This window comes from Littorina saxatilis, linkage group LG12 (genome assembly GCF_037325665.1).
Source record: "Littorina saxatilis isolate snail1 linkage group LG12, US_GU_Lsax_2.0, whole genome shotgun sequence".
Classification (NCBI taxonomy): domain Eukaryota; kingdom Metazoa; phylum Mollusca; class Gastropoda; order Littorinimorpha; family Littorinidae; genus Littorina; species Littorina saxatilis.
This window is the reverse complement of record NC_090256.1, coordinates 54077338-54090499: the sequence shown is the minus strand read 5'-3', so window position 1 is coordinate 54090499 and position 13162 is coordinate 54077338. Positions and strand designations below refer to the sequence as shown.

The window sequence follows — 13162 nt, the reverse complement described above, 5'->3', positions numbered from 1 at the left end:
CTTATCTTCTCCAGTGTTTTCAGCGTTTATCTCCCTTCCTTCGTGTGGCGTCAATCCATATTCCCGTTTCTATTTTTAGAAGGTCACTGTTGACAACGCTCAATCCATATTCCCGTTATACTATTTTTACTCTTCTCCAGTGTTTTGCGCGTTTATCTCCCTTCCTTCGTGCGGTGCGCCGGCAAAGCCGGGTCCCCGGCGCAGCCGGGTATTCGGCTCGACTTCTTCCTGGCGAAGCCGTACCCGGCGAAGCGGGTATTCATCTAGTTGTTTAATATATGGGAAGGGCTATCAAATCTACAACTATATGTACTTTCTAGGCAGCCAATCCCGGTCGCTGCCGCCAGGTGGGTTAAGAGTGGAGATTTGTCCGATCTCCCAGATCAACTTATGTGCGGACCTGCCAGTGACTTAACCCCCTTCGTGTGTACACGCAAGCACAAGACCAAGTGCGCACGGAAAAGATCCTGTAATCCATGTCGGAGTTGGGTGGGTTATGGAAACACGAAAATACCCAGCATGCCTACCCAACGAAAGCGGTGTGAAGCTGACTATGCTCTCAGAGTATAGTTTGGGGAACCCAAATGGGCAAACGAGCTCACACGTAACCAGACAATTTTGGAACGCTGAAGACGAAGTAAGGCAGCCAAAGAGGCAGCAAGAGGGTTTATACTACTACCGTAAAATAAATTCGAACCGCGATACAATGAAGTCAGTCAAACCTACGACCGAATTGTTGGCTACTTTTCATGCTATGGAAACCAAACGGAAGCAGAAATGGGTTTATTACTTACTGTGACGGGAAGTTCGTAAATGCATTAACATAACTGACCTTAATCACGCCCAGCTATGTAAAACAATGATGTGAACGTGTGTGTGGCTTACGTTCGAGAATTGTGGAGTTTGCACCAAGTGATACGACGCCAGGATGTCCCGTTACTGCATGCGGATACGTCAAACTGTCACCAGAAACACTGTTTTCATTGCTCACTCTTTCTTTTTGGTCTTGCCATTGAATTTGAAGTTAGAAATTGTCGTTTTGCTCACCCACGGTGCCTCTAAATCATCAAATCTACCCTACCAACACCCCCCTCCTCCGTCCCCTCGCACCGGCTCCTAGTCGGAACTGGTTGTGATAAATAAATTGCGAAAGCACACTCAAATAATGAATCTGTTTGTGGTGAATAGGCGATTGACTTTTCTTTCTTTCTGTCTTTCTTTCATTCCGTTGGCGTAGCGCAGAGCAGAGCAGAGCAGAGCAGAGCAGAGCAGAGCAGAATCGTTTTAGTACAAACTATTTGTGTCTGTTCTTTAATGTGCTTTAAAAACCCGTATTACAGCAGTAGCTGGACGACCAAATTAAGATAGATGGTTAATCTTGTATGGGATATTAATATAGTCTTCGAGTAAATTACGACGTTGCCACGATAGACATCTTGTAACACTAAATGTTCACACATACAATGCTGAAAACCCACCGCTAGTTGGACATAGATTGTGTAACATGCACGCGCTATTTGATACCATCATAGTTTTGCACCAGTTAAGAAAACACTGACGCTACATCGGGTGAATAAATATTTTAATTATATAGTACACAATTACAGAAGAACATGGACTTTTTACTTGAAAACGTGTCCCCAATGCTGAACAAATTCACGCATCCATTGATTCTCCATTTGTGTGATTTGTTCGGGCTATTGCAGCCACTTTTAGCTCTCATGAGTTCTGTGACGACCTGTTACGGGTGACAGAACGTTCAAATTCATTTTGTCAATGGACATACGCGTGTCCTGTCTTTTAACCCCTTTTTGCCCTCCACAACCCCCTGTCCCACCAAACTCCCCCCCCCCCCCCCCCCCTCCCGTCACTCTCTCTCTCTGACGCACACCCTTTTCTCCCTCTCTCTTGCCTCTTCTCTCCTTATCTGCCTGTCTCTCTTCCTGTCCCACCCCCATACCCTCAACCCCATACCCATATCCCCTCCTCTTTGTCTCTCCCTGCCACTCTCTCTGATGTCTCCGTTGCCTACAGTCATCTGTCATGTCCCGACCCGGCGGTTATGAAAAAATATGTCACCGCCTTTCCTTCAACCATCTTACCTTACATTTGTAGCGGCGACCTCTAGCGGTAAAACGTTAACTGTACTCTCTCTCCCTCTGTCTCTTTCTCTCTGATTCTCTGATCCTCAAGGTCTACAACCGAGATGGTACTTGTTTGTCCCAAGGCCGACAACCGAGATGGTACTTGTTTGTCCCAAGGCCCACAACTAATAGGAGGATGCGACCATTTTTGCCACGAGTTATTATTCCGTGTAGTTGTTTTTGTTGTGGAGGGATGTCATTTTAAACCTGGATTAATATTCTTCGCTGCTGTTTGAGACCCGAGGGAGACGGGACAAGATGGCACTGTCAAACGTGCATGGAGGTTCAACCTTTTGAGGGCGGTGACTCTTGTCAGAAACAGTTGGATAACGGATACATTCTGTGTGGAATAGTGTGTTGTGTGTTGTTGAAAATGTGGCGGAAACTCGCTGTCAAATACTGTGAGAGACGCGTGTGTCGTGAAGATTAGAAACACGTGTGTGGAATACGGGAATTGCTTTTTCTGGATGTGTCAGTGACCTGTTGTTGTTGCTGTTTAAGTCGTATTCCGCAACTTTATGACTTTCATTAACAAGGTAAGACAGTAAGATTAAAACGTTTTGTCAATTTCTTGAGTAGAGTTTACTAGCTGCTCCTTTATTGTCTTTACTTTGATACTTTATACTATTTTTCAAGTTGATATCTATCCAATAATGTTTGTCCCTTACTTGTATTGGCATTTATCATCGTTGAAATAATTGTATAATGTTCGACACGAGTCTTAAATTCAATGACGTTTTTGCAAGGTACTCACCTTTGCAGACAGAGATAACCTAGGCAAAGTGTTCAATCTGCAGCAAATGCACGAAACCAAGCGATCAATCTGACTGAAATCTGATTCCTTCCGCAACCCTTATTTCGTGTCAAAGGGACATAACTCGATCAGTTCATCCATACATCCATGTTGACCAACAGACTCAATTTTGTTCACAAATTAAATGTGACATGTACAAATAATGTCATTCAATCTCCCACTACGGTTTGTCTCATTTCACCACAAATTCATCTGACCCGATTAGCTGTTGTTCAGGTTGGCGAAAGGTTATGTTGTAAGGATGCTGAAATGTTATTCAAGTTGATTGGTGAAGTCCTACAGAAAACACAACGCTGATCGCAAAATCAAACTTCCCACTTTTAATTCCCGGAAAAGTTGAACCGCGTTTGGATGGCGTATACAAGCGTACGTGCGCAGTGTGTGACGGTTGCTTCCCTGTCTGTCAGTCAAAGATATGAAAGATTGACGGGGATCAGGGAACGAGCGGAACCGTTTACATCTCTGTCTCTGTCTGTCTCTGTTAATGTCTGTCTCTGTCTGACTCTGTTAATGTCTGTCTCTGTCTGTCTCTGTTAATGTCTGTCTCTGTCTGTCTCTGTTAATGTCTGTCTCTGTCTGTCTCTGTTAATGTCTGTCTCTGTCTGTCTCTGTTAATGTCTGTCTCTGTCTCTGTTAATGTCTGTCTCTGTCTGTCTCTGTCTGACTCTGTTAATGTCTGTCTCTGTCTGTCTCTGTTAATGTCTGTCTCTGTCTGTCTCTGTTAATGTCTGTCTCTGTCTGTCTCTGTTAATGTCTGTCTCTGTCTGTCTCTGTTAATGTCTGTCTCTGTCTGTCTCTGTTAATGTCTGTCTCTGTCTGTCTCTGTTAATGTCTGTCTCTGTCTGACTCTGTTAATGTCTGTCTCTGTCTGACTCTGTTAATGTCTGTCTCTGTCTGTCTCTGTTAATGTCTGTCTCTGTCTGTCTCTGTTACTAACTGTCTCTGTTTCTGTCTTCCTCTCTCTGATTGCGTGTGTGTGTGTGTGTGTGTGTGTGTGTGCGTGCGTGCGTGCGAGCGAGCGAGGGTGCGTGCGTGTATGTGCGTGCGTGTATGTGCGTGCGTGCGAGGGTGCGTGCGTGCGAGGGTGCGTGCGTGTGTGTGTGTGTGTGTGTGTGTATGTGTGTGTGCGTGCGTGCGTGCGTGCGTGTATGTGCTTGCGTGCGAGGGTGCGTGTGTGTGTGTGTGTGTGTGTGTGTGTGTGTGTGTGTATACGTACGCACGCACGTAATAGAGTTGTTCATGGTCTGTGGCTGTGACGAGAGACGTGTGTGACACGAACGTGATTGAAACACGTGCGTGGACTACTGGAACTAATTTAGTTTATTGTAATATGTCAGTGACCTTTTGTTCTTTTAAACTACATTCGTTCCCTTGTTGGCCTTCTAGTACACCCAAACAGATCCCTCCTTACGTGTGTCAGGCATAAGAAAACCCCGCTTTCACATTGACACAATCCAAAAGTGTACAGCCTGGCTGCTTTACATGAAGTCTTTATATGAAGCCTTAGTTGCAGAGCCTGGAGAATGTGTATGCTAACTTCAGGTCACGACTGACGCATGTAATAATAATAATAATAATAATAATTGTCAGTAAGTACTGGTGTCACATGACTGATGTGAACCAGTTGATTGCCTAATGGCGATGCGCTAAAACTGTTAGCGCACTCTTGGAGTGCGCTAACTTTTCCACAGAGCGTATTCTTCCGCCCTTTGCTTAAGCGAGAGTGTACTCTCATCCTCAGAATTAATTAATGACATGTAGCTTATATTCTCCACAATACCAATGATTAAGACCATAAATTTCCTGCTTCTCAATTAAAGCAGAAGGTGGGTTTTTTTCTGACAGATTGCATGTGCCTGTGCCACAGTTGCCACTGATCTAAAAATAGAACCCGCTGTGTCTAATTTTTCAGTTTCGACTTGCGAAGATTCCTCTCATAATTATGCCATGTTAGTGGCATGTAGTTTATTGTCCACATGACCAAATGATGAGTTAGTATACAATTCCCAGCAGCTAACAGAAAACACAAGTGTTATTCCGATAACGTAGCAGCAGAGACGGTAGCAGCTAGATCAGCACGTAGCAGACTACACTGTCACTGAAATACGACTGCATCTGTTCAGTAAATGAATGTTTTCCGAATTATTATATCAACTCAAAAACAATCGGAATTCAAAACGTGTAGGGTTTAGAATGTTCTTACCATATATAAGACATATTACCAGCCTGCCTCATGCGTGCAGACTCAGTGCAACGTGACGAGCCAAGTTGTTTTTGAAATGAGACTCAGTGCAGTAGCAGACGACATAAATCCCGCTCAGCAAATTAACATGTTGGGCAAATGTGAACGATAAAACGATGGGGATATAATACGTGTAGGGTTCAGAGCATTCTTACCGTTCATATTTAGTACCAGACTCCCCGATGAGTGAAGATACCACACGAGAAACATGCCACATTTATTTTGAAAATGTTCTTTCCGTCGACCTTGGCAAGGGGCAAAACTCTGCACAGTCAATCTGTCGAAGCTCGATGAAGGTTTCGAATCGCAAATAATTAAGAGCACAGTCCTTTCTCCGAGTTTAAATGAGGTCTCTATGAAAGATCATCACTTTTTAGCTTAACGCTACACTGGAATTTACCAACAGAAATTAAAACAAGAGTTTGCGTGTGACGAAAGCACGACACACTTGAGACAGCCCACACAAAAGTAGATCCAGTGACACAAACCTGACCACACAGTTACGCCTATCCAAATGCGCGTTGCAAAATGTGCGTTTTGAATCTTCTTTTTTCTCTGGCGGTACTGACAATATCGTTATTGAAACAATCCCAGTGCACTAAGGGATTTATAGAGCAAATCTCGAAAATAATTATTGAACTCAGCGCTATGCGCTTCGTTCAATAATGAATTTTCTCGATTTGCTCTATAAATCCCTTAGTGCACTGGGATGTCTCAATAACTTAAATAATAATAATAATAATAATAATAATAATAATAATAATAATAATAATAATAATAATAATAATAATAATAATAATAATAATAATAAGGGTATTTATAGGGCGCAAATCCTAAAATAATTCTAAGCGCCTCACAATCTTTAAATATAATAATCTTAATATAACAGCAACAATACACAACATAAGCGCCTTAAATCAGTCTTAAATATAATAATCTTAATAACAGCATGTGTGACATTGTGAACTTTATCGAGCTTCAAAATCCAACACACACGACATGATCCTGTGCTGGACATAGTGTATGAGAGGGAGTCAGAGGGGCTTCCAAAACCCCCCTAAATCCAGCCCTGTGATCATTGCACCCTTTGCAGTTAGTTCAATAGACGATGTTGGGAAATAACTCTGTCGGGTTTGTATGGGTTGTGAAAGAGTGAATACCCTTGCTTTTCCTCGGACAAATAAGTGCACACGTGCTCCTGTCCACGTGTATCGGACACACCCCTCGCTAGTGATTGGCCCCTCCAATGTTTGTCCCAGTATAAGCAAGGGTATTCACTCTTTCACAACCCATTGAAAACAAGAGTTATTTTCGGAATTAGTCTATTAGATGCCTTCACATTGTAGTAGCAGCTGGGAACAAAGACGAATTGAAAATTATGAATATTGTCCAGTTATCAAAGCCTTCCGCCAAGCCAAGATATAATTCTTTGAGTCCAATAGATTTGTGACAATGAGTTGAAATGCATTAACCCCCAGGCAGCAACATCTCTGAGGCTTGTTCATACTTTAGCTGTCGTTTTGACTATGATACTGTCAACAGATTTTCAACAGCTCGAAGCCGGGTCTAACATGGCTGCATTGAAACATTGATCTAGCTGTAAGGGTGTAATTATCACGTACCAGCAAAGAAAATAACAATTAAACAAACGTATTTTCCATTTTACCAAACAAACTGGGTTCAACAACGGCAATATTTCCAAAACGAAAAGAAAAGTTAACAGCCAAAAGGTCAAACCCGATGACGATTCGTTCTCTGTTTTGTCGAGACCTGTGTATCAGATAAGATCTATTTAACGAGCCATAAGTCATAAGTCATTCACTCAAAATCTTCCTTCAGTGCTGTGAGCCCTATAGTTTTGGCGACTTTACGATTAACATTTTGGGACGACTCGTTTTGTTTTACTTTTTTTTTTTTTTAGAACCATTCTTCTTTCTTCTTTATGATTAACAAATATTTTACCGTCATTGTTTATGCGACGCCGTTGGTTTCTTTCACAATGCTTCCTAGCATTCACTGTAGCTATTGTTGAATGTTCCTGTGGACTGAATTCTTTTTGAAATGGTTTCAAGAGATATAGCTTTGTCTGTCTGTCTCTCTGTCTGCCTGACTGTTTGATTGTCTAATATATATATACACACACACAGTCACACACACACACGCACACACACACACACACATACACACAGTCACACACACACAGAATCACACACACACACACACACACCGTCACACGCACACAGTCACACACACACACACATAGACACACACACACACACACACACACACACACACACACACACACACACACACACACACATACACACACACACACACACACCGACAACATGGTTCATTGTTGTGTGTGTATTCTTTTTATTACCATTGCGTCGTAAGCTCAAACATTATGTTTATCTAATCTGTGTAAATTTTCATTGAACAGGCTTCTGGATGTTCTACCAGAAAAAGTGCCAGAGACAGGACACATAAGCAACTTACGGTAAGACTTCGTTTACATAATACTTAAGGGAAAAGGTCTTCAGATCGCTTCCAAAGTTATACTTTAAGATTCTGCATTACAAATAATGCTACCGCACAGGTAGGAAAAGAAAGTGTTTTAAAAGCTTTATTATATGTCTTGGAACAGGCAAAGAAAGACAACTAGGTGTGGCTTGTTTGAGTTACTTCCACTCAGTTACTCCCCTTGCTGTGGGTACGTGATGCTTGTTACTAGGCGGCACACGTTAGTGGTCTTGCCAACAGGCTTCTTTTTGTTTACATCACCTGAGAGAACCAACGCCCAGAAGCGCATTCACTCACTTTGATTTGATTGATTAATTTCCCCGAAAGCGCCGTATGTCTGCCTAAATGGCGGGGTAAAAACGTTCATACACGTAAAAACGTACGTGTGCCAAAAACACGGATGTACCGTGGGAGTTTCAGCCCATGAACGAAGAAGAAAGGGAAGAAGATGAACTAGTGACCATACTTAACTTGTGGCGCTTTTTCCATCAAATCGTGCCGTGTGCATCTAGATTAGGCACACACAAAAAATAGGTGTGGTTACGGTAACATAGCCAAAAAAATAGGGTAGGAAGGTAGGCAATCACTTTTTTTTTTTTAACTTTTTTTTCTAATGTGTACAAATTAAACCTACTTGACAGGGAAATAAGTGTGCGACTCGGGCGATTTCGCTTTCATTGCGTTTTCTGCACTCGGTTTTTTTTGTTTTGTTTTTTGACAAATGTAATAAAAAGTTATAGGGTCTGCCCCTAAAAATAGGGTAGGTCGGGTTACCGTAACCACACCTATTTTTTTTTTTAGGCCTTAAAGTATATTTGATTCCCAAGATTCGTCAAATTCGCCAGAAACCTCCCCTAGACTGTCAGATCAATATTCATGTCAAAGTTGCATGTACCCCTTTACGTTACCTCCCAGCAGGTACTTAACGGTGGTAGCCCGTCGCGATATAACCTTGAACGGTTGAAAACGACGTTAAACACCAAATAAAGAAAGAAAGAACGGTGGTAATGACCAACACGGGCAATTTACTACAAAAAGACGCCATAGAAACGTTCAATTTTGACCTTTTTAACCGTATTTGATATTTCTTAATTACTAGAATACCTTTTTATGCATCATCATGAGTAAATGCTCCTCAGTTTTAACACTGAATCCTACTAGCAGCCTTGTCTGTTTGGCAGATGGCCTCTGTGGTAGATCTGGAGTCCAAGTTCCTGGAGTGCCACATCTGCCTGGAGACGTACCGCCGCCCCAAGACCATCCCTTGCCTCCACAGCTTCTGCGAGCAGTGCCTCCAAGACTACATCTCCAACAGTCGCGAGGTCCAGGAGACCTGCTTCCCGTGTCCGGTGTGCAAGCAGTTCGTCGACATCCCGGACCCCAGTCTGCCCAAGTCGCAGTGGGGCTCCAGCTTCAAGGGCAGCTTCTTCTTGAACGATCTCGCGGACTGCCTGAAGCAGGCTGCCTCACCCGTGCTGACTGCCCCGTGTTCGTTGTGCGATCGGAACAACGCGGTGAAGTTCTGTCTGGACTGCGACCACAGGCTGTGTGGGGACTGTTTCCTACTGCACAGAAAGATCCCCACTTCCAGTAACCACGAGGTGGTGGATCATTCTCACTGCAACAGTCCTCAGGTAAAGGTCTTCCTTAAATTGGACCCGATGTTGAATTCGCGAAGTCTTTTTGCGGAAACTTCATAGCAAAAGCTTCGTACAGCGAAATTCGCGAAGAAAACTTCACAAAGTCGATTTCGCCCAATTAATATCAGGTTTAAGGGGGCACTGTCAATCGGTGTGTATGGGTGTTCATCTAAAGATATTCCTGACTTTTCCTCTATTTGATTTTAGTATACAGATGTTTCATGGAAGTGTTATTTTATTTCGCTGTAAGTGTGTTGAAAAGTGCAACACTTTTGTTTAGATTGTAGCGATATCATATTTATCAAACTTGCGACTAGATACGGTTGAAGGTATCACATCAGCAACTTCATGGAGAGAAAAACACATGACAATCCAACAGAGTCAACTCGTCACAGACTTCCGTCTCACAATACAGTCATAACACATCATCGAGGATGAAAGTCGCGTGTTCGTTTCAATGCTTGATTTTCTCTCAGGTGCCAGGAGACTGGTTCCCCATAACTCTCACTCACTCTTCTTGCTCATGTCGTATGCAGGGCGGGGATGTAGCTCAGTCGGTAGCGCGCTGGATTTGTATCCAGTTGGCCGCTGTCAGCGTGAGTTCGTCCCCACGTTCGGCGAGAGATTTATTTCTCCGAGTCAACTTTGTGTGCAGACTCTCCTCGGTGTCCGAACACCCCCGTGTGTACACGCAAGCACAAGACCAAGTGCGCACGAAAAAGATCCTGTAATCCATGTCAGAGTTCGGTGGGTTATAGAAACACGAAAATACCCAGCATGCTTCCTCCGAAAGCGGCGTATGGCTGCCTAAATGGCGGGGTAAAAACGGTCATACACGTAAAAGCCGTGGGAGTTTCAGCCCATGAACGAACAAACAAACAAACAAATGTCGTATGCATTTAAAGCGCTCACGCCCCTTTGTTTCCCACGTCATCGATAATCATCAATGTTTCTGCATACAGGTTCATCGAAGGCGAAAACGATTCTGCCACGCCCACACAGACCGCGTGCTGGAACTGTACTGTCCGCAATGCTCCACCCCGCTGTGTCAGATGTGTCACTTGACCTTCCACAAGTTGTGTCCAGGGGTCACGCCAATGTCTGAGACGGCGGAGAAGAAACGGGTATGGTTGAAAGAGCTGGAGGGCCGGACCAGCAACTATATCCACAAGCTATCACGCATCAACGACCATCTCAATAGGAACTTAGAGGCTGCTAATATGGCAAAGGTGGGTTGATTGATCTGTGGTCCATGTGAAGTTGTGAACGGGTTTTTTTTTCAGGAGTGAGAAGAAAAATATTCGTGATAAGAATCTGAGTACATAACAGTGCAGTCTGAATCCTGCTATGGTTGCCCGTTATCTGCTACTTTGTACAAAATCCTAAAGAACAGTTTGGTTGGGGTACCCCTGAAACGAATCCACAAAACAGTGGCAAAGTAAGCCCTGTCTGTTTTATTCTTCTTTTGGTGTTATCTGACATCCTAGGGAAGAACTTCAGGGTTTCACTTTCAGCGTTTTCACTTTCGACTTCGTTATTTCGATCTTGCTTACTTTTCCTTCTTTCTTTCTTTCTGAGCTGGATTTTTCCTACGCGAGTTTGATCTGCTTCTTTTATTTACTGAGAACACTATACTAACGATTTAAAGACGGTGTGTCTTTATTTATCTCTCCTACTATATCACCTACATGTATTTTATTCATTTACTCTGTACGTAATGACAATGATAAAAACAACCCTATGTCGTCCATTAAAACTAATACATTAAAATGAAATCTTGTCTTCGAGGCACCCAACCTGCCCTTTAACGATTTAAGAAACACATTTAATCTTATGTTGACATGGTAAATTTGTGTATATATATTTATATCTAGAATACTACATGGCTTGCTGTGCCGTACAAGATTTACACGAGTTGCTGCCAGACTAGTTTGACACGACCTCATTTACATAATATTCCAGCGTATGAGTGTATGCATGGTTTAGTTAGGTCACTTGTGTAGTATAAAATGTAGATCTTTGTTTTCAATATCACAATGTAGGTGAGCGACGCGGAGCGGCTGAAAGAGTTCTTCATCAAGACGATGCACACGCTGCACAAGAAGCAGGACGAGCTGATGGCAGAGCTGGAGAAGACCTACAAGAACCACTGCAAGGCGCTCGTGGAGGGAAAGAGGTGAACCGCGGGACTGGAATACCTGGGAGTATGGGGGGGGGGGTGGTTACAAAGAGAGAGGGAGAGAGAGAGGGGGAGAGCGGGAGAGGGGAGAGAGAGAGAGAGACGGAGAGAGACAGAGAGGGAGAGAGACAGAGAGGGGGAGAGAGAAAGAGAGAGAGACAGAGAAAGAGAGACAGAGAGAGAGAGACAGAGAGGGACATCTAGACCTAGACAGAGACACAGAGGAGGAGAGAAAGAGAGGGAGGAGGGGAGAGAAAGAGTCGAGAGACAGACAAAAACAAGAGAGAGGGAGAGAAAGAGACAGGGGAGATACAGAGAACTAGAAATTATCGCTCTGGCCTCACTCGCTTACAATTCTCATGACTGTTTCGGTTGCAGGGACCGGGAAGAACTGCTCACTGCGCTGTGCAACGCCCGCGACCTGACACACAGCCTGGTAGAGGTCGGGTCAGACCTGGAGGTCATGCAGGAAGCAGACTCCGACCTGGGTCTGCAGGTGCAGGGCCTCATCCGCCGCGTAGACACTCTCCCCCGTCCAGAGACACCTGTCGCCTCCATGGCGCTGGACGGCGAGGCTGCAAGAGGCGTGTCCAAGAACCTCAACAAGCTGTCCTTGACGGTGACTCTGTCGTCTCCCATTCCGACCACGCCCACGACGGATTCACCCACGTCTGGGGCCCCGCCTTTCGCCTTCCCCACGATGTCTCAGAGAAGAACTCCCAAGCTGCTGAAGCGGATCAAGACCCGTACAGGGCTGGACAAGGAGAAGCCTGAGATCTGGGACATGACGGTCCTGCCTGCAGGGCAGCTGATTCTCGTGGATGCGGGCAACTCGTGCTTGAAGGGCATGAACATGGGTCCCTCCGCCACCACCGTCTGTCGCCTCTCCCTCCGCTCCCCGCTCAGAGTGTGCAAGCTGTCGGACACTGAGGTAGCGGTGACCGGTCAGGATAAGAAACTTTACATCATCCAGGTGTCGGACAAGCTGGAGGCCACGCGGATCACCTCCACGCAGCACGAGTACTGGGGACTGGCGTCTGTCGGGGAGGAGACTCTGGCGGCCAGCTGTCTGGACCTCAGCTGCGTCCACCTGATCGACCTGAGCGGAAAGGTGCTGCAGACCATCTCCCACGACGCCTCCATGAACCCGCTCTTCCTTAGCCCCAGCTACCTCAGCTCGACCCCCGACGGCGACATTCTAGTCTCGGACTGCGTCAAGAAGTGCATCTACCGTCTAGGGGTCAACGGCGAGGTGCGCTTCAAGTACCCCTGCAACGGTCCCTTCGGTCTCCTTAACCCCCGCAGCCTGTGCGCGGACCCCCAGGGCCCGTTGCTGTGCGTGGACAAGGAGGGGCAGAAGGTGGTGAGGCTGTCCACGCTGGGCCGCTTTGCTGGCAGCCTGCTGACTACCATCCACGGGCTGTCCTATCCCGAGGCGGTCACTGTGGGCCCTCGTGGCGTGGTGTACGTCACGAGTGACGCCATGCAGACTGACACTCAGGACGTGTTGGTTTTTGAAATACTGTGAGGTGGATAGTGGCGTCTTTGTTGGATGACGTCAATTGTGACACATTGGCGTGAAATAATATGACGTCACTTTTTATGCTTGTATACATGCGT

At 45.0% G+C, this 13162-nt stretch overlaps 1 protein-coding gene across 1 annotated transcript in view; it reads left to right on the top strand.

Moving 5' to 3' along the window:
- LOC138982262 (E3 ubiquitin-protein ligase TRIM56-like) overlaps positions 1–13162 on the top strand; it is a 40935-nt gene extending 27773 nt beyond the window's left edge. The window contains exons 2-6 of the mRNA XM_070355502.1: positions 7644–7700; positions 8905–9357; positions 10326–10592; positions 11406–11539; positions 11921–13162. Of these exons, the coding sequence (XP_070211603.1) occupies positions 7644–7700; positions 8905–9357; positions 10326–10592; positions 11406–11539; positions 11921–13070 (2061 nt within the window). The 3' untranslated portion in view covers positions 13071–13162. The remainder of the gene's footprint in view (positions 1–7643; positions 7701–8904; positions 9358–10325; positions 10593–11405; positions 11540–11920) is intronic.